At 44.4% G+C, this 22,896-nt stretch overlaps 1 protein-coding gene across 2 annotated transcripts in view; it reads right to left on the bottom strand.

Annotated features, from left to right (window-relative positions):
* dus1l (dihydrouridine synthase 1-like (S. cerevisiae)) overlaps positions 1 to 22,896 on the bottom strand; it is a 199,516-nt gene that overhangs the window by 31,004 nt on the left and 145,616 nt on the right. For both annotated transcript variants that reach the window (XM_056287527.1, XM_056287528.1), the window contains exon 10: positions 15,314 to 15,405. In XM_056287527.1, coding sequence (XP_056143502.1) covers positions 15,314 to 15,405 — 92 coding nt within the window. The remainder of the gene's footprint in view (positions 1 to 15,313; positions 15,406 to 22,896) is intronic.

Genomic DNA, 22,896 nt, shown 5'->3' with positions numbered 1-22,896 from the left:
GTTCTTGGGTTTTGGGCCAGCGTGTTCAGTAAGGAACGTGCTCTCTCCCTTCCTCCACATTGGCCTTATGACTTCGCCTTTGAACTCCTCCATGGGGCTGCTCTTCCCTCCGTGTGGTTATACAACCTCTCCCTTCCTGAGAAGCAGGCTATGCAGGACTACATCACGGAGTCCCTAGCCTCAGGTATCACCCGCCCTTCCTTATCCCCTGTGGTAGCGGGCAGAGATCTCTGACCCTGCATAGATTACCGGCAGTTAAATGACATGGGACCTGTGCAGACCTGAGGAAAATCAAGGCAGTGGAGGAGTGGCCCAGGCCCAATGACCGTCTGCAGCTATGGCGCTTCCTGGGGTTAGCCAACTTTTACAGGTGATCCATCAGAGGCTTCAGCCGAGTGGCTGTTCCTCTCAGCACCCTCACCTCCACCCTCTGCCGCTTCTCCTGGATCCCGGAGGCAGAGACCGCCTTCCAGGCCCTGAAGAGCCTGTTCATAGTGGCTCCGGTGCTCATCCACCCAGATCCATCTCGGCAGTTCATTGTGGAGGTGGACGCATCTGACACGGGCATTGGAGCCATCCTCTCCCAGCGATCGGAGGAGGACCAGAAGATCCACCCATGTGCCTTTCTGTGCTGGCACTTCACCCCCGCAGAATGCAACTACGACATAGGGAATCGTGAGTTGTTAACTGTCTTTGTGGCTTTGGAGTGGAGACACTGGCTAGAGGGGGCTCAACAGCCGTTCCTTGTTTGGTCTGATCACAAGAATCTGACCTACATCAGGACGGCTAAGAGGCTGAATTCCCACCAAGTGTGTGCTGGGCCCTCTTCTTCATGCGGTTCATTTTCACCCTCCCGGGTTCCCGCAACACCAAGGCTGATGCGCTCTCCTGTCAGACCCCCGCACTGCCTCTTTGTGCCTGCCTCTGTGCGTTCCCAGGTGCTTGAGTGGGGCCACTCCAGTCACTTCGCCTGTCACCCCGGTGCTCATAGGACGTTGTCCTTCATCTGCCGGCATTTTTGGCGGCCCTCCATGGAGGCAAACACGAAGGAGTTTGTCACCGCTGGTACCACCTGTGCCCGCAGTAAGACCACCTATTGGCCCACGGTGGGTCTCCTATGTCCCCTCCCAGTTCCAAGTCGTCCCTGGTCCCACTTTGCCCTGGACTTCGTGACTGGTCCCCCCATGTCCCAAGGTAACACTGTCGTTTTGACCGTCGTCGACCGGTTTTCCAAAGCTGTTCACTTTGTGGCTCTCCCCAAATTCCCCTCATCAGCCGAGACAGCGGACTTCCTGGTCACCCATGTCGTTCGCCTCCATGGCATCTCCCAGGACATTGTTTCTGACTGTGGTCCCCAGTTCACTTCCCGGGTGTGGCAGGCGTTCTGTAAGGGGATTTGCACCACGGTCAACCTCTCCTCCGGGTACCACCCCCAGACCAATGGGCAGGAGGGTATGTCTCCTTTCGAGTGCTCACTTGGTTACCAACCCCCTATGTTTCCCCGTCAGGAGTTGGAGGCTGCGGTTCCATCCACCAGTGCCCATCTACACCGGTGTCACTGCATCTGGAAGGCTGCCCATACTGCTCTGGTTAGCTCTGTGGAGCAGTCCCAGCGTGGCGTCAACCGGCGTCAGGTCCTGGCTCCTGCCTACCGTCCGCGACAGCGGGTCTGGCTCCTGGCCAGGGACCTTTCCCCCCCCAAAACACCCTCCCGGAAGCTCGCACCCCGCTACGTGGGGCCTTACCCCATCAAACGCATCATCAACCCCTCTTGCGGTAGGTCTCAGTCTGCCACAATCTCTGAATGTCCATCTGGTGTTTCATGTCTCGATGTTCAGGCCTGTGTCCTCCAGTTCCCTGTCTCCCCCTGTCGCAGCTCCTCCACCTCCCCATGTCCTGAAGTACAGTGACCCAGTCTTGTCAGTCAAGCAGCTGCTTGCGGTCCGTCGTAGGGGGCGGGGTTTCCAGTATCTGGTTGACTGGGAGGGTTACGGCACTGAGGACCGGAGCTGGGTTCCCTCCTTCCTTCCTACCCTGCTGGATGACTTCTATCGTGCCCACCCTGATGCTCCTGGGCAGTTGCTCGGTGTCTCCCATCGGGAGGGGGGTACTGTTGTGGTTCAGCCCCCTGCTCGGCCCTCTGGCTCCACCATGAGGTCACGAAGCAAATCTCCATCATCTGTCTCTGAAACATTAGGCATGTGTGCATGCTTGTAGAGTGTCGCATAGACATAGTCAACAACAACGCAACTGTCTACAATCTACAACCACCACACCTGCGAGTGATCAGCTCATCACCAGTCTACATGACCCCAGCCAAACTATTGTGTCGTAGCCAGAACGTGCCTAAGCGACAGTCGGTAATGTTATCTAGCCTACCCAGTTTACTCATGCCCACTAGCCAACTTGTCAACCCAAGTTTTCCTTCGTGTCTTCTAGTGCCCTGTTTAATCCTGTTTTCCCTGTCTCCTCAAGAACCCCTCGAGCTCTGCCCTCTCCCACGAACCCTAACCTCTCACTTGGAACTGCTAACTTTGGATTTGGACCTCTGAAGGACTCACTCTCTCTCACGGATTATGGACCCAGGAAAACAATGGTCGAACTTCTCTTGGACTCCTCTCTTGGATCACAGACCACAGACCCTTTTGCCTGCACGCACATTTCATACATTGGACACGCCATTTACATACTGCACCACACGTAAATACTTACACATAGCCTAGACACACAAGCTGTTGGTCATCACACACCCCACAAACAAGACGAACAACGCACCATAAACAATACACTTTATTCTTGTGTTTTTCCTTGCTTAATTTTGTTAATAAATCCACCCTCCTGGCGGCTAAAGATTCCACTGCCTGTGAAATGCCTCTGTTGAACTGCCTACAGCTGTTGCCATAACAATGTCTATAATTACTGACCTCTTCCAACTCTTTCGCAGGAATTCCTTATATTCACCATATATTTCAATCTTTACAATATTAATAATAACTTTATTTATATAGTACTTTTCTAAAACAATGTTAAAGTGCTTTACAAAGAAATAAAACAAGACAAGGCAAAAATAAGAATGAGCTCAAATAAGCATAAAAAGAGTTTGACTAAATAAAAACAAATATCAAACATTTGTAAAAGGTTTCACAAGAAGAAAAGGTTTAAAATGAGATTTACAAGAGACTTGGTTTGTCTTATTTCAATAGGACGAGAGTTCCATAGTGTGGGGGCTTTAACAGCAAAAGCTAGATTACTCTTTGTGACAAACCGAGACCTATAACAAGCAGGGCTCCATCTGCAGATCTTAATGGTCGAGAGGGTGTATACCAGGTCAATAAATCACAAGTGTATGTAGGAGCAAGACCGTTTAACCTCCTGAAACCATGTGGAATAAAGTATAAGGTGCAGAAATGTGCCCGTGAAGCATGGTATCATATGAGGCCGCATGGTCTCAGGTATAAGGTGCAGAAATGTGCATGTGAAGCATGGCATCATATGAGGGCGGATGGTCTCAGGTATAAGGAGCAGAAATGTGCATGTGAAGCATGGCATCATATGAGGCTGCATGGTCTCATTAAAGCCTTAAAAGTGATCAATAACACACACCGCTCATTTTCACACATTGACTACTTCATTGTTGATAAATGAAGTGATCTTGGATCTACACTTTGACCTTAAGCCCAAGGGATTTAGATTTTGGCGTTTAGACCCCGTTTTACTAGCAGAGGCAAACTTCTGCAACTATGTCTCGGAGTCAGTTAAATGTTTCTGTGAGACCAACCAAAATGAAGAGACTTCCGCATCCCTATTTTGGGAAACCCTCAAGGCTTTTATAAGAGGCAATATTATTTCATATACAGCTCACACAAATAAACTCTGTAGAGCACGTCAGCAGGTACTAGAAAAATCCAATGTAAATATTGACAATCTGCTCTCCACCAATCATTAACACGATTTATGCAAAGATAGGATGACACTTAAAACTGAGCTTGATCTTTTGCTGATGGGAGAGGCCGAGTGACTCCTCCTCCACTCGTAGGGGTCCATGTACGAACATGGAGACAAAGCGGGCTGTCTCCTGGTCCATCAACTAAAAGCTAGGGTAGCTGCAAAGCAAATAACTCAGATACGGGATGAGACAGGCTCCATTGTATCTGACCACAGCATGATAAACAACATTTTTAAAACCTTTTATTCCCGGTTATACATCTCGGAATCCCCAGATCACGATGCCCAGCTTGCTTCATTCACTGAGAAGCTAACCTTTCCCATGATCTTGACTAGTGACCAGCAAATGCTTGACACCCCATTAAAATTTAGCGAGTTAAAAGAAGTGATACAGTCTATGCAAAGTGGTAAATTCCCGGGACCTGACAGATTCCCGGTTGAATTCTTTTTTTGGGGTGGGTTCCATTTTTCTCCCCAGCTGTACTTGGCCAATTACCCCACTCCTACCCACATCCGGCTTCCCACCCGCAGACACGGCCAATTGTGTCTGTAGGGATGCCTGACCAAGCTGGAGGTAACACGGGGATTCGAACTGGTGATCCCTGTGTTGGTAGGCAATGGAATAGACCGCTGCGCCACCTGGGCGCCCCCTCCCGGTTGAATTCTATAAGAAGTTTTCAGACCAACTAGCCCCATTGCTATTAGAAATGTTCAGTGAGTTGCACTGTCTGGGATCTCTACAACCCACTCTCACACAGGCTTCAATTTTGCGGAATTTTAAGAAAGGCAAGGACCCATTGAGTTGTGCTTCGTTTCGTTCAATCTCGCTCCTACCGGTAAATGTCAAGATACTCGCAAAGATTTTTGCTCGGCAACTGGAATCAGTAATGGCTTCAATCATATCAGAGGACCAGACCAGCTTTATAAAAGGGAGGAACTCCTTTACAAATAGTCGAAGGCTTCTCGGCATCATTCATACTCCGCCATCTTCTACTAAACCAGAGTTGGTTGTGTCCCTTGACACTGAGAAGGCCTGTGACAGGGTGGAGTGGGCTTATTTATTTTCTTCCCTATGGCAGTTCGGGTTTGGCACTGGCCTCATCTCTTGAATCGAGCTACTTTATTCATCTCCTCACACGGCAGTATGCATGAATACTCAACGGTCCGAATTCTTTCCACTCTCTCGTAGGACACGTCATGGGTGCCCACTACCCCTGTTATTGTTTGCTATCGCTACCAAACCACTATTGATCACTCTGAAGGTGGAGAAAGGACTGAAGGGGATTCGGAGGTGGGGCACTGAGCATAGGGTTTCACTATATACCGACAATCTCCTTTTGTATGTGAGCGATCCTTTAGCTAGTATCCCTCATACTATTTCAATTTTGAAATCTTTTGGTGTGATTTCAGGATACAAAATAAATATCCACAAAAATGAATGTTTTCAATTGGCTAGAGATATCATCTATATTATCTATATCCTTCAGGCTGTCTAAAGCAGGATTTAAATATCTAGGTATTCAAATCACACGATCCATTCGCACATCACAGGAGAGAAACTTGACTACCATCACGACCACAGGCACACAGCAATCTTTGGTAGACCCCCAGATGAAATCACTACAATGGCTATCCAATCTAATGTTCAATCAATCAATCAATCAACCACGTTGCATTTTTATAGCACTTTTCTAGCTGCAACAGCCACTAAAAGAGCTTTACAATCAATTCATTCACACACAGTGTTATTGCCTGTACCCTCTTTAATCGCCCGTTGAAAAATCCTCATGCTTTGGAAATCCTCTCAGCCACCCTCTATTAAAGCGTGGCTAAGGGACATTTTGCTTCTATTTAAACTGGAAAAAATAACATTTAAACTGAGGGGCTCCTCTGATAGGTTTTAGTCTCACTGGAAGCCATTGATTGAATATGTTGATTGCCTCCCTCCTGGCGAGGTGGCGCTATAGAAATCGGGCTTGGGCTGGCAAGGGAAGAACCTTGCGGTTTGCCCACCATATACACAGCCAGCAGTTACCCAACCTCATTAAGCCCCAAAAGACCATTAAAATGGCTCAGATGCTAGTACAGTAGTTATTCTTTTATTTATTTACTCGCGCCTTTAGTTTATTTTATTTATTTGTATTTTTTTCCTTTTTCTATTTAATTTACTGCAATGTGGTTTAATTCTGTTCTGAGAAGGGGCCTGCGGAACGGGGTAGGAGTAGATAGAGGGGAGCCGAATGTGGGTAAATGATAATTATACGATATTATTTATGTTTATATTTAATATAATTATAAATATAAACATAAATAATATCTTATAATTACCACGTTATACTCTTACCTCATCAACAGAACTTTTTCTGTTGTTCTGGGTAACGACAGTTGAGTTGTAGTATTGAGGGATACTACAACTCAACAGAGCCATCGAGGAAGTACAACAGAAGAACAACAGAAAAAGTTCTGTTGTTCTAGGTAATTATATTATATTATAGAATTATAACCCAGCCAACTGTTCCCAAGCCCGGATAAATGGGGAGGGTTGCGTCAGGAAGGCCATCCGGCGTAAAATCTTTGCCAAATCAAATATGTGGATCATAAATAAGATTTACATACTGGATCGGTCGAGGCCCAGGTTACCAATGACTGCCACCGGTACTGTTAACCAGTAACCAGTACTATTGGAAACTATGCTACTGTTGGGCGAAGGAAGAGAGACGAAAGACATGTCCAGAGGCAGCGAGAGAGGAGGAAGGGTAGGAGTTTGGAGGTAAGAGTCAGAACTTTGAATGTTGGCACTAAAGGGAGAGAGCTGGCTGATATGATGGAAAGAAGAAAGGTAGGCATACTGTGTGTGCAAGAGACCAGGTGGAAGGGGAGTAAGGCCAGGAGTATCGGAGGTGGGTTCAAACTCTTCTACCATGGTGCAAATGGGAGGAGAAATGGGGTAGGGGTAATTTTGAAGGAAGAGTATGTCAAGAGTGTGCTGGAGGTGAAGAGAGTGTCAGACAGAGTGATGAGTATGAAGCTGAAAATCGAAGGTGTATTGCTGAATATTATCAGCACATATGCTTTGCAAGTTGGGTGTATGATGGAAGAGAAAGAAGAATTCTGGAGTGAGTAAGATGACGTAGTGGAGAGTGTACCCAAGAAGGAGAAAGTGGTGATTGGAGCAGACAGGTTGGTGAAGGGAACAGAGGTGATGAGGAGGTGATGGGTAGGTATGGTGTCAAGGGGAGAAATGTGGAAGGACAGATGGTGGTCGATTTTGCGAAAAGGATGGAAATGGCTGTGGTGAATACATATTTCAAGAAGAGGGAGGAACACAGTGTGATGTACACGAGTGGAGGAAAGTGCACACAGGTGGACTATATCTTATGTAGAAGGCGTGATCTAAAAGGGATTGGTGACTGCAAGGTGGTGACAGGGGAGAACGTAGCTAGGCAGCATTGGATGGTGGTCAGTAGGATGACTCTGGGGACCAAGAAGAGGAAGCGAGTGAAGGCAGAGCCGAAGATCAAATGGTGGAAGTTGAAGAAGGAAGATTGTTGTGTGGAGTTCAAGGACGAGTTAAGACAGGTGCTGGGTGGTAGTGAAGAGTTGCCAGATAGCTGGGCAACCACTGCAGAAATAGTGAGGGAGACAGCTAGGAAGGTACTTGGTGTGTCATCAGGACAGAGGAAGGAAGACAAGGAGACATGGTGGTGGAATGAGGAAGTACAGCAAATTATACAGAGGAAGAGGTTGGCAAAGAAGAATTGGGATAGTCAGAGAGATGAAGAAAGTAGACAGGAGTACGAGGAGATGCAGTGTAAAGTGAAGAGAGAGGTGGCAAAGGCAAAGGAAAAGGCATATGGTGAGTTGTATGACAGGTTAGACACTAAGGAAAGAGAAAAGGACTTGTACCAATTGGCTAAACAGAGGGACCGAGCTGGGAAGGATGTGCAGCAAGTTAGGGCGATCAAGGATAGAGATGGAAATGTGCTGACAAGAGAGGAGAGTGTGCTGAGAAGGTGGAAGGAGTACTTTGAGGGGCTGATGAATGAAGAAAATGAGAAAGAGAGAAGGTTGGATGATGTGTGGATAGTGAATCAGGAAGTGCAGTGGATTAGCAAGGAGGAAGTGAGGGAAGCGATGAAGAGGATTAAGAGTGGAAAGGCAGTTCGTCCTGATGACATACCTGTGGAGGCATGGAGATGTTTAGGAGACATGTCAGTGGGGTTTTTAACTAGATTGTTTAACACAATCTTGGAAAGTGAGAGGATACCTGAGGAATGGAGAAGAAGCATACTGGTACCGATGTTCAAGAACAAGGGCGATGTGCAGAACTGTAGCAACTACAGAGGTATAAAGTTGATCAGCCACAGCATGAAGATATGGGAAAGAGTAAGAGAAGCTAGGTTAAGAGGAGAGGTGATGATTAGCGAGCAGCAGTATGGTTTCATGCCATGAAAGAGCACCACAGATGCGATGTTTACTTTGAGAATGTTGATTGAGAACTATAGAGAAGGCCAGAAGGAGTTACATTGTGTCTTTGTAGATTTAGAGAAAGCATATGACAGGGTGCCGTGAGAGGAGGTGTAGTATTGTATGAGGAAGTCGGGATATGAAGAGAAGTATGTAGGAGTGGTGCAGGATATGTATGAGGGGAGTGTGACAATGGTGAGGTGTGCGGTTGGAAAGACAGATGGGTTCAAGGTGGAGGTGGGATTACATCAAGGATTGGCTCTGAGCCCTTTCTTGTTTGCACTAGTGATGGACAGGTTGACGGACGAGATCAGGCAGGAGTTTCTGTGGACCATGATGTTTGCGGATGACATTGTGATCTGTAGCGAGAGTAGGGTGCAGATTGAGGAGAGCCTGGAAAGGTGGAGGTATATACTGGAGAGAAGAGGAATGAAAGCCAGTAGGAGCAAGGCGGAATACCTATGTGTGAATGAGAGGGAGGACAGCGGAATGGTGAAGATGCAAGGAGTAGAGGTGACGAAGACATACGAGTTTAAATACTTGGGGTCAACTGTCCAAAGTAACGGGGAGTGCAGAAGAGGGGTGAAGAAGAGAGTGCAGGCAGGGTGGAGTGCGTGGAAAAGAGTGTCAGGAGTGATTTGCGACAGAAGGGTACCAGCAAGATTTAAAGGGAAGGTTTACAAGATGGTTGTGAGACCAGCTATGTTAAATGGTTTGAAGACAGTGGCATTGATGAAAAGACAGGAGGCGGAGCTGGAGGTGGCAGAGTTGAAGATGCTAAGATTTCCATTAGGAGTGATGAAGAAGGACAGGATTAGGAATGATTGTATTAGAGGGACTGCTCAAGTTGGACGGTTTGGAGACAAAGCAAGCGAGGCAAGATTGAGATGGCTTGGACATGTGTGGAGGAGAGATGATGGGTATATTGGGAGAAGGATGCTGAATATGGAGCTGCCAAGGAAGAGGAAAAGAGGAAGGCCAAAGAGGAGGTTTATGGATGTGGTGAGGGAAGCCATGCAGGTGGCTGGTGTGACAGAGGAAGATGCAGAAGACAGGAAGAAATGGAAACAGGAGATCTGCTGTGGCGACCCCTAACAGGAGCAGCCGAAAGTAGCAGTCATAGATTATATTATAGAATTATAAATTATAATAATATTTGAGGAAAGAGTGAGCCGAGCCCTTGATGCCAACCCAAGTCTCTAAGCGATGTAACAGGATGCTGTGATCGACAGTGTCAAAGGCAGCGCTTAAGTCTAAAAGAACTAAAATTGAGCAATCATCTCTGTCTGCAGTCAGCAGTAGGTCATTAGTGACCTTAACTAGAGCTGTCTCGGTACTATGAAGTACTCTAAAAACAGACTAGAAACTGCTGAAAACACTATTAGTGTTCATAGAAGAAACCAACTGAGATGAAATTACTCTCTCCGGAATCTTAGATAAAAAAAGACAATTTAGAGATTTGTCTGTAGTTACTTAACGACAGGGGATCTAAATTAGGTTTCTTAAGAAATGGGTGAAAAATGGTATGCTTAAAACTGTCTGGAAAAGAAGCAAAGACCAGAGAATTATTAAGAATTTGCAGAATAACAGGGCTAATAGTTGAAAATACCTCCTTGAGCAGCTTAATGGGAATGATGTCTAAGATGCAGGAGGAGGAGTTCACATTGGAGACTGTTCTCTAACACTGAAATTGTAGTTGGTTGAAACTGTGTAAAAAAGGCAAAATTAACATGGGGAATGGAATGAATGCAAGGGCCAGGCTGGATTTGGGACCTGATATTTTCCACCTTGTTTACAAAATGAGTGAGAAATGTTTCGGACAACTCAACATCAGGTTAAAAAAAATAAAAGAAAAGTGAAGGGACCATTAATAATAGAGTCAATTACTCTAAAGATAACTATGATTCTGGTTATTTTTTTTACATCAGTTCAGGGAAGTATGCTGATCTCACATCCTTAACTGCCTTCTGCTAAATTAACATTTGGTTTTTGAGGGTGTTATGTGCTAATTCGAACTTGTCGACTTTCCATTGTTGTTCAGTCTTCTACGGGCATGAGTGTGATCGTTCAGCCAAGGGGGGTTATTTGATTTTTGTTTTCTAGTTTTAAATGGTGCAATTTGGTCAAGGATGGATGGGTACTGATCGCTGAATGACTCTAACAGTGCATCTGGATTGAGGGAGGATATAGAAGGATTAAAGAATGATGAATTAAGAATATCACAGAATTTAACTGCAGAGCCAGAGAATGCCAGAGCATGTTTTAGGATAGTGACTAGGAATAGCGAGCTGTAGTGGAACTTTGAAAACAACAGCATATGATACTCAAGAGAGAAACAAGATGAGAGTACAAAGTCTAAAATGTGACCTTTGGAATGTGTGACCCCTTTAACAGATTGAATGATGTTAAAAGAGTCTATATGATCCAAAAAATGTGAAGTCAGGGAATGGGATGGACAACACACATAAACATAAAAATCACCAAAAATAAGCACCTTGTCATATTTCATATTTTGGCATGACAATAGATAGAAGGTCAGAAAATTCAGAGGTAAAACTAACTGAATTAGGGGGACTATAAATTAAGATGCAGGGTATGGAGGGGGCAGTGATTAAAAAACATAAAACCTCAAAGGAGATAAAATTATCAGAAGTAACAGGATGGCACTTAAGACCTTACTTATAGACACAGCAAAATCAGGGGGGGTAGCCTCAATCAGGGGAACAGTTTCCCCTGGAGACAGCCATGTCTCAGTAATCATCAAAAAGTCTAGATTATTAGAAACAATGATAAAGGACTTATTACAAAGAGATCTCACATTCAAGAGGCCAACATTGTTTGGTGTTTAAAGCCAAGTTAAAACCAACGGGAGTACAGCAAATATGAAGGAAATTGCAGATATTTGAGCCAGATATTCAGTTGTTGTTCTTTCTACTATTAGATATGTTGTGTGGATGAGAGGCACGGTGCCTAATAATTGTCTATATGGGGAAAACTCCCGGTGAGAGGGTCAATGACAGATGAGGCCAGCGGAGAGAGCCAGTAGGTGGAACAGTACTGTCAAGTGCCACCACAGGTGGAAGTGGAGGCTCCGGGAGGGAAGCAAGGGATGTAAACTGTCAGTCACATGGAGAGGAATGTAAGGCGTGCCTGCAGGTTGGCTGCTAGCTTCAAGCTACCCAGCCTGTTTTGATGGACTCCGTCAGCTCTGAAGGAGAGACGATCCCAAAACAGATCAAAATTGTCAATAAAACCAATATTGTGAGCTCTGCACGTTGAGATTAGCCACGTGTGCAGGAAGAGGATTTTGCTGAAATGCCCTACTCCACGGGCCAGTGTTGGAATAGGACCTGAAATGAAAAAAAAGGACTTTCCAGAAGGACTTAAAAAGCTGAAAAGGTCAATAAAATCCTTTTTGGTTAATTCAGATTGTTAATGAGCTGCATCGTTTGTCCTGACATGAATGATCACTCGACTGGTGGATGACGAGACTGAGCGGCTCAACCCCGGGAGTTTATTCAGCGTATCAGGGACTGTGGCTCCAGGGAAACAGTGAGTGGCTGCGTTGAGAAAACGGATGTTCCTGATTATGATATCCCCAATTATTAATATGGCTGGGGGGAAAAGGGGATGTTGGCTGTGGGTGTGGGTGTACACGATGCACACTGTGTGTTGAAATCGCTACTGGGGATGTGATATCCGAGAAAACAAGTGTTGTGACGAGGCAGTGACATCAGCACTGAGAATAGATTTCTCTGCCAGCTCGGGGCACGGAAGACTTCGACAGCGTCTAATCACGGCCTCTTTCAGGATCTTATGATGGGAAGAGGAGGTCATTACCTGGGATGAGGGGTAATGACCTTACGTTCCAACGGCCCACACGTTCAAAAGTTCACAATACTCTTGGCAAAAGGGTTTGCAGATGGTGTCTTCCAGAGATGTAGATCAGTGACTGTGTTATTGCTGATGTTTATTGAGCCACTGCAGACACCGTACCGAGGAACACTCAGTTATACAGGTTACTGGTCGAGGGCCCGCAAGGCGATAGTGCTGGATGCCAGCTACATGTATGTCGTCTTATTGCATCCTCGTCGTGTTGGTTAATAAACCAGGTTATGAATACTAACCCTGCGTCATTCACGAGAACACGAAACATGGTGTCAGAAGCGGAAGATTTTGGAACTTTCACGCACATTTTTTCGGCCGATACTTTTTATTTTTTCTAGCGAGGACAACGGAGCCACCTAGCCTACGGAGCTAATCAGCGAACATGGCGGACGGATTTCGGCGGCCCGACCCTCTCGTCTTTGATGGCGACATCAGTGAAAACTGGCGGATCTTTGAACAGGAATATGACATTTTCGTCACGGCGGCACACTCTGACAAGCCAGCCCGCACCCGTGCATACATTCTCCTCAAGTTAGCAGGACCAGGGGCCATTGAACGCGAACAGTCTTTTGTGTATGCAGCAGAAGTGAGAGCGCCCGGCGAGGGAGGACAAGTCCTGGTTCCCGCTGAATCCAAGGAGGATCCCGAATGCCTGACAAGAAAGTTTCGTGAGATATGCAGCCCACGGTCCAACATTACAATGGAAAGACACAAGTTCAACACACGCAATAAGAGGGCTGGTGAGTCCATTGAATCATGTCAGTGACTTGAGAATAAAAGTAAAAAGCTGCAACTTTGGAGATCTATGTGAAGAGCTCATTCGGGACAGATTTGTCTGTGGCATAAATAATGACAATCTGAGGAAAGTGCTATTGCGTGATAGTGACTTGACGCTAGCCAAAGCAGTCTCTGTCTGTCAAATACATGAGATGACGGAAGAGCACAACAAGACACTAGCCTCAACAGCATTATGCTACAAATGTTGATGCAGTCCAACCTAAATTCATGAGAATAAAAAAGCATGATAGAGACAAAGTGGACAATCAATCTGTAAAAATATGTCAAACAGAGCATTGCTAACTGCAACAACTGTGGAGGCAGTCATGCAGCCAGGAGAGACAAATGCCCAGCTTTTGGTCAACAGTGCAACGTCTGTAAAAAATGGAATCACTTTAAAATATGTTGTAGATCTGTACAACAGGACCACAACAAGCTAAAATTCAGGAGAGCTGTTCACCAGATTGAACCTGACCAAGCTGATAGTATTGCTGATGATAAATTCTATGTTGATGGCCTAACACTGCAGAAAGAACCACTCCAGCTACACCCGGTGCCAGATCTTCCCTGGTCCACTGTAGCAACAGACATCTTTGAGTGGCGTAATCAGCTGTACCTAGTTTTGGTAGACTCATATTCAGGCTGGTATGATATTGATCTGCTCCGTGATGCTACATCGGCAACAGTCATTACCAAACTCAAAAGACATTTCTCAGTTCATGAGGCACCACACACACTCCTAACTGACAATGGTAGACAGTTCACAAGTCAGCGCTTTAAGGACTTTGCTACACATTGGGACTTCACTCATGTCACGAGCAGCCCAGAGTATCCTCAATCTAATGGTTTAGCTGAGAGGGCTGTTCTCAGTGCAAAACAGCTCATGGAAAAGTCTCATAGAGATGGAAGTGATGTCTTTCTCAATCTGTTAAATCTCAGAAATGTACCACGTGACACAAAACTTGGATCCCCTGCACAAAGACTGATGTCAAGGCAAACACGCACCACTTTGCCAGTCTCAAGAAAGCTGCTTGAACCAGAGGTGTACAAGCCACTGGAGGTAAAGGCTCAGCTTCTTAACAAAAGACTGACACAGAAGTTATACTATGACAGAACGAGCCGACCTCTTCAACCATTGATGGAAGGACAAGTTATCAGAATGCAGACCCCTCAAGGCTACAATCGAACAGGCATGGTAAAGGAGATCTGCAAGGAGCCCAGATCCTATCTCATTCACTCAGAAGGAAAGCTGTACAGGAGAAATAGGCGCCACATTCTGCCGGTTGTCGAGCCTGCTCCAGCACAGCACTACCCAGACGACAGTGAATGTCAGGACGGTGGACATGAACTTAACAACCAGCACACTCCAACAAAAGTGTCACACAACACGCTGGACACTGAACAGTCACATATGAACACACCTACAGCTGTGCTACCTGTTAAGACAACTGGAAGTCTGTACACAACACGCTATGGTTGTGTCAGCAAGCCAGATCCTAAGTATAAAGATTGAATCAATTTGTCAGCTCAAAATTTTGAAGGTTATATCATTTAAGTTAATTCTCTGATTTGCTAAGAGCTGACATTGAGGTCTTTGGGTTTCGTTTCAGGTATCTTCACATATAAAAGACCTCATTTTGTGTTAAAGTATAACTATATGCTTTGCTAAGACAACTATTTTCATATTATTCATTAAGGGCAAATTGTTTTCTTTGCATTTGATAATTCTCACTCTGTGATTATTGAACAGTTATTTAATGTATGTTATTTGAAGGTTTGTTCAATATATGTTATTCAGCAAGTATTGATAATTGACAACATGGTTTTATTATGGTATGAGCATGAGCTAAGAAAGGAGGATGTAGATCAGTGACTGTGTTATTGCTGATGTTTACTGAGCCACTGCAGACACCATACTGAGGAACACTCAGTTATACAGGTTACTGGGCGAGGGCCCGCAAGGCGATAGTGCTGGATGCCAGCTACACGTATGTCATCTTATTGCATCCTCGTCGTGTTGGTTAATAAACCAGGTTATGAATACTAACCCTGCGTCATTCATGAGAACATGAAACAAGAGAAATGTGCAAGCAAATTCTCAGAGAGCATGTGTCTACAATTTCAGTAGCTGCTAAAAGGTGTTGAGGAGGCTATTTTAAGATTATCTAAAGCAAATGCTAACGTCATTAAAAATATATATCTAAAAAAAGAAACTAAACAGGGAGTGGTTACTCACGCTGGCCTAACATATGGCTGGCAGATCCAGTGAGGAAAGGGAAGGTCATTCTCCTGCATCTCGCCCAACTCCTTTCCTTTGGCTATTTCTTCCTGTATGTACATCAGATAATATGTGAGTGGAAGCTGTACACACACACACACACACACACACACACACACACACACACACACACTATATATATATATATTTATATTTTTAGCGTTTTTTCTCGGAAACCATCAATGTTGTTGATAAAAGGGCTCAACAAATGGGGAGCGGAATATTAAGATAGATGTAGGAAAAAAAACTTAGTACAGGCTTGTTTTGTGTGTCACGCTGTGCATCAGCTGCCAGTGTGATTAAACAACAAAGAAAAAACACATTCAAGAAATACTACGTTGCCCCGCGTGATGCCCCTAGTTACAGTGGACAGCAACCAATGGGGGGATAGAAAACATTACAATCAACGAGGTAGGGGTTGGGGCTTGTTTTGAAAGAGCAAGGATTAAGGGCAAGGGCACTGTTAAAAAAGCATACATTTAAAATATAACAAGATAACATCAAATGGGGTACTTTCATATACACTACCGTTCAAAAGTTTGGGATCACCCAAACAATTTTGTGTTTTCCATGAAAAGTCACACTTATTCACCATCATATGTTGTGAAATGAATAGAAAATAGAGTCAAGACATTGACAAGGTTAGAAATAATGATTTGTATTTGAAATAAGATTTCTTTTACATCAAACTTTGCTTTCGTCAAAGAATCCTCCATTTGCAGCAATTACAGCATTGCAGACCTTTGGCATTCTAGCTGTTAATTTGTTGAGGTAATCTGGAGAAATTGCACCCCACGCTTCCAGAAGCAGCTCCCACAAGTTGGATTGGCACTTCTTGCGTACCATACGGTCAAGCTGCTCCCACAACAGCTCAATGGGGTTCAGATCTGGTGACTGCGCTGGCCACTCCATTACCGATAGAATACCAGCTGCCTGCTTCTGCTCTAAATAGTTCTTGCACAATTTGGAGGTGTGTTTAGGGTCATTGTCCTGTTGTAGGATGAAATTGGCTCCAATCAAGCGCTGTCCACTGGGTATGGCATGGCGTTGCAAAATGGAGTGATAGCCTTCCTTATTCAGAATCCCTTTTACCCTGTACAAATCTCCCACCTTACCAGCACCAAAGCAACCCCAGACCATCACATTACCTCCACCATGCTTAACAGATGGCGTCAGGCATTCTTCCAGCATCTTTTCATTTGTTCTGCGTCTCACAAACGTTCTTCTTTGTGATCCAAACACCTCAAACTTGGATTCATCCGTCCACAACACTTTTTTCCAGTCTTCCTCTGTCCAATGTCTGTGTTCTTTTGCCCATCTTAATCTTTTTCTTTTATTGGTCAGTCTCAGATATGGCTTTTTCTTTGCCACTCTGCCCTGAAGCCCAGAATCCCGCAGCCGCCTCTTCACTGTAGATGTTGACACTGGTGTTTTGCGGGTACTATTTAATGAAGATGCCAGTTGGGGACCTGTGAGGCGTCTGTTTCTCAAACTAGAGACTCTAATGTACTTATCTTCTTGCTCAGTTGTGCAACGCGGCCTCCCACTTCTTTTTCTACTCTGGTTAGAGCCTGTTTGTGCTGTCCTCTGAAGGGAGTAGTACACACCGGTGTAGGAAATCTTCAATTTCTTAGCAATTTCTCGCATGGAATAGCCTTCATTTCTAAGAACAAGAATAGACTGTCGAGTTTCAGATGAAAGTTATCTTTTTCTGGCCATTTTGAGCGTTTAATTGACCCCACAAATGTGATGCTCCAGAAACTCAATCTGCTCAAAGGAAGGTCAGTTTTGTAGCTTCTGTAACGAGCTAAACTGTTTTCAGATGTGTGGACATGATTGCACAAGGGGTTTCTAATCATCAATTAGCCTTCTGAGCCAATGAGCAAACACATTGTACCATTAGAACCCTGGAGTGATAGTTGCTTGAAATGGGCCTCTATACACCTATGTAGATATTGCACCAAAAACCAGACATTTGCAGCTAGAATAGTCATTTACCACATTAGCAATGTATAGAGTGTATTTCTTTAAAGTTAAGACTAGTTTAAAGTTATCTTCATTGAACAGTACAGTGCTTTTCCTTCAAAAATATGGACATTTCAATGTGATCCCAAACTTTTGAACGGTAGTGTATATCATATAGTGGAGTGGTGCTGGGGCACAGTTGGAAGGGCAGACAGTTAAAATACAAAAATATAACATCTAATAAATGTCACGTGTATCATCTAATTGGGGGGGGGGATAATAAAGACATTGGTTTACTTGTAATTGCAAAGCAGATATTTTTTCCTGTGTCTACAGGTGGTGGCCAATTCATTTGTAATGTTCAAGGTGGACATATCAGGCTTGCAAATAATAACAGGCTTGCAGCTTCAGTCTCATCAGTTAACCGTTCTGTGTGAGCTGTTCTGCAAATGTTTTGTGAGTGCTCGGCTTCTGGTGTGTTCAGGGCTTAAGTGGATCATTTTTGCTGATGTTCATTTTTTTTCCCAATTGTGTGCAGCAAGCAGGGGTGTTGGCAGACATCATGAATTTTCCTATGCAGAGAAAATACTGATTTCATTTGTAGTTGTTTGCCAACATTTGAATTAGATCTTTATGTTACAGTGCCTTGGAAAAGTATTCAACCCCCTTGACAGTCATCACTAATTTCTGTATTATAAAAGACACGCACATCTGTTCCTGAACAATATTATTTTTGTGAAACCATAAGCTCTAAAAGCATGTTTCCAAGCCAAAATAAGTTATGTTTTACTGAATTTTTATTAATAAATTAAAAAGTAAAATATAGTGCTTGCAGAAGTATTCAACTCCTTCTGCTCTGAAAGCTCCAAGTTTGCACAAATAACAAAATTATTCCTAAAACAAACTCAGATAAACACAACTGGTTATACAGTGCATCTGGAAAGTTTTCACACCCCTTCACTTTCCCCACATTTTGTTATGTTACAGCCTGATTCCAAAATGGATTAAATTCCTTTTTTTTCTCATCAATCTGCATACAATACCCCATAATGACAAAGTGAAAAAAATTTTGTAGAAATTTTTGCAAATTTATTAAAAATAAAAAACTGAAATATTGCATGTACATAAGTATTCACACCCTTTACTCAGTACTTGGTTGAGGCACCCTTGGCAGCGGTTACAGCCTCAAGTCTTCTTGGGTATGAAGCTACAAGCTTGGCACACCTATATTTGGGGTATTTCTCTCATTCTTCTCTGCAGATCCTCTCGAGCTCTGTAAGGTTAGATGGGGTGCATCACTGCACAGCTATTTTCAGGTCTTCCAGAGATGTTCAATGGGGTTCAAGCCTGGGCTCTGGCTGGGCCACTCAAGGACATTCACAGACTTGTCCCGAAGCCACACCTTCGTTGTCTTGGCTGTGTGCTTAGGGTCGTTGTCGTGTTGAAAGGTAAACCTTCGCCCCAGTCTGAGGTCCTGAGCGCTCTGGAGCAGGTGTACATCAAGGATCTCTCTGTACTTTGCTCCATTCATCTTTCCCTCGATCCTGACTAGTCCCCTAGTTCCTGCCGCTGAAAAACATCCCCACAGCATGATGCTGCCACCACCATGCTTCACTGTAGGGATGGTATTAGCAAGATGATGAGAGGTGCCTGGTATCCTCCAGACGTGACATTTGGCATTCAGGCCAAAGAGTTCAACCTTGGTTTCATCAGACCAGAGAATCTTGTTTCTCATGATCTGAGTCCATTAGGTGCTTTCTGGCAAACTCCAAGCGGGCTGTCATGTGCCTTTTACTGAGCAGAGGCTTCCGTCTGGCCACTCTACCATAAAGGCCTGACTGGTGGAGTGCTGCAGAGATGGTTGCCCTTCTGGGAGGTTCTCCCATCTCCACAGAGGAATGCTGGAGCTCTGTCAGAGTGACCATCGGGTTCTTGGTCACCTCCCTGACCAAGGCCCTTCTCCCCCGATTGCTGAGTTTGGCTGGGCGGCCAGCTCTAGGACGAGTCCTGGTGGATCCAAACTTCTTCCATTTACGAATGATGGAGACCACTGTGCTCTTCGGGACCTTCAAAGCTGTAGACATTTTTTGTACCCTTCCCCAGATCTGTGCCTCGATACAATCCTGTCTCGGAGGTCCACAGACAATTCCTTTGACCTTATGGCTTGGTTTCTGCTCTGACATGCACTGTCAACAGTGGGACCTTATATAGACAGGTGTGTGCCTTTCTACAGGTGGACTCCCATCAAGATGTAGAAACATCTCAAGGATGATCAGTGGTAACAGGATGAACCTGAGCTCAATGTTTAGTGTCATAGCAAAGGGTGTGAATACTTATGTACATGCAATATTTCAGTTTTTTATTTTTAATAAATTTGCAAAAATTTCTACAAAACCTTTTTCACTTTGTCATCATGGGGTATTGTGTGTAGACTGATGAGAAAAAAAAAGGAATTTAATCCATTTTGGAATAAGGCTGTAACATAACAAAATGTGGGGAAAGTGAAGGGGTGTGAATACTTTCCGGATGCACTGTAATTAAAGTGCACCTGTAAGATATTAAAGTAACGGTCTCACTTATGGGTATAAAAATCACTCTGTAAAATTCATTAGACAGGCGTGATCTCCATCAGAAAATGAAGACAAAGGAGCAGAATACTGAAGCAAGAGACTACTACTACATTTGGATGTTCCCGTTAGGGGTCGCCATAGCGGATCATCCATTTCCATCTCTTCCTGTCCTCTGCATCTTCCTCTGTCACACCAGCCACCTTGCATGTCTTCCCACACCACATCCATAAACCTCCTCTTTTTCTCTTCCCTGGCAGCTCCATTTTCAGCATCCTTCTCCCTATATACCCAGCATCTCTCCTCCACACATGTCTAAACCATCTCAATCTTGTCTCTCTTGCTTTGTCTCAAAACCGTCCAATCTGAGCTGTCCCTCTAATATACTCATTCCTAATCATGTCCTCCTTCGTCACTCTGCCACCTCCAGCTCCGCCTCCTGTCTTTTCGTCAGTGCCACTGTCTCCAGACCAACATAGCTGGTCTCACAACCATTTTGTAAACCTTCCCTTTAACTCTTGCTGGTGCCCTTCTGTCACAAATCACTCCTGATACTCTTCTCTACCCACTCCACCCTGCCTGCACTCTCTTTTTCGCATCTCTCCTGCACTCCCCGTTACTTTGTACAGTTTGACCCCAAGTATTTAAACTCATACGCCTTCATCACCTCTACTTCTTGCATCTTCACCATTCCACTGTCCTCCCTCTCATTCCTCTTCTCTTCAGTGCATACATCCACCTCTCCAGGCTCTCATCCACCTGCAACCTACTCTCACTACAGATCACAATGTCATCCGCAAACATCATAGTCCTCGGAGAATCCTGCCTGATTTCTTCCATCAACCTGTCAGTCACCATTGCAAACAAGAAAGGGCTCAGAGCCGACTCTTGATCTAATCCCACCTCCACCTTGAACCCATCTGTCTTTCCAACCGCACACCTCACCACTGTCACACTTTCCTCGTACATATCCTACACCACTCCTACATACTTCTCTGCAACTTCCGACTTCCTCATACAATACCACACCTCCTCTCTCGGGACACCCTGTCATATGCTTTCTCTAAATCCACAAAGACACAATGTAACTCCTTCTGGCCTTCTCTATACTTCTCAATCAACATTCTCAAAGCAAACATCACATCTGAAGTGCTTTTGTGGCATGAAACCATACTGCTGCTTGCTGATCGTCACCTCTTCTCTTAACTGAGCTTCTATTATTCTTTCCCATATCTTCATGTTGTGGCTGATCAACTTTATACCTCTGTACCCAGCTAGCAGGGAATGTTCCCACAACATTGGCTAACATTCCCTACAGGTTCTGCTTATGTTTTAAAGAAGTTGTTTTCATCTAATGTTCAAAGAACATTTTAAGGATGTTTACCATTTCAAATAATGTTCCTATAACCTTAAATGTTAACAAAGGAAGAACGTTTCAGGTGCAACATTCTGAGGATGTTTTAAGTATGTTGTTGAAGCAACAGATTATAGAATGTTCTTCCGCTAAAACATTCCTGCAATGTTACATGATAACAAAGGAAGAACATTTGCAAAGCAACATTTTGAAAATGTTTTCAGGATGTTATTAAGGTCTGAAATTACAGCACGTTTTTCTATAACACGTTCCCAGAATGTTATCCTAGGAGGTTCTGTGGACGCAACGAAAACTTTCTGCTGAAAACACTAAGAGAACATTCTGAGATTTTTCTCCTAACATTGTCAGAACGGTTTAATAACAAAAAATTGCTAGCTGGGTAGTTGTTACAGTTCTACACATCGCCCTTATTCTTGAAAATTGGTACCAGTATACTCCTCCACTCTTCAGGCATCCCCTCACTTTCTAAGATTGTGTTAAACAATCTGGATAAAAACTCCACTGCCATCTCTCCTAAACATCTCCATGCCTCCACAGGTATGTACTTCAGAATACTTAAGTATGAGACAAAGTGATTAAAATACAGAAGGCAGGAAAGAGTTACAAAACAATATCCAAGTGTTTGGATGTCCCATGGAACACTGTTGGATCCATTGCCAGAAGTGGAAGCTGTATCACACCACCCAGACGCTTTGTAGGACAGGCCATCCCTCAACGCCAAGTGTCCGAGCAAGATGTGGGCTGGTGAGGAAAGCCACAGATGATCCTGCAATCACTTTGAAGGAGCTCCAGTGGTCAGTGGCTGAAAATGGAGTACATGTGCATGAGTCAACCATATCACAGGCTCTCCATAAATCTGGCCTGTATGGGTGGCAAGAAAGAAGCCATTGCTCAAAACTATGCATACAAAAGTACACTTGGAGTTTGCTACCAAGCATGAGCGAGACCCAGCTAGGATGTGGGCAAAGGTTTTGTAGTCAGATGAGACGAAAGTTGAGCTTTTTGGCAAAAACTCAAAGCGTTATGCATGTCGCAAACCTAACATTACTCATGCCCTAAAAAACACCCTCCTTATAGTGAAGCATGGCAGCGGCAGCATAATGTTACAGGGTAGCTTTTCATCTGCAGTCACTGGGAACCTTGTTCAAATTGAGGGAAGAATGGATAGAGCTAAATACAGGGAAATATTGTTTTGTTCTCTGTTTTTATGTTTTTATTGGTATCATTTTAAGAGAAATTTTAGATATATATTTTTATCTTTTCTGTTGCACTGCTGTGGGCTGGTAGAAACTATTTTTTATTTTTTTTACCTACACAGGTACATAATGGAAATGACAAATTAAATCTTGAATCTTGAATCTCTATTATGACAATGCCAGAATACAACGTAGAATCCACATCAATAGGCATAACACACCAGCTGCATTGGTGCTGTGACCTTCGGGATTCAGCAAGCATCGACGTCATCTTGATCGCTGTGAGAAGCTCATCATACTCACCTTTATTCCAAGTTGGTCACTTTCAGCTGTGTGGGATATTTTTTCCCCCTATTGTACTTGGCCAATTACCCCACTCTTCCGAGCCATCGCGGTTGCTGCTCCACACCCTCTGCCGAGCCAGGGACGGCTGCAGAC

This window comes from Lampris incognitus, chromosome 10, assembly GCF_029633865.1.
Source record: "Lampris incognitus isolate fLamInc1 chromosome 10, fLamInc1.hap2, whole genome shotgun sequence".
Lineage (NCBI taxonomy): Eukaryota > Metazoa > Chordata > Actinopteri > Lampriformes > Lampridae > Lampris > Lampris incognitus.
This window is presented reverse-complemented; position numbering and strand designations above follow the sequence as displayed.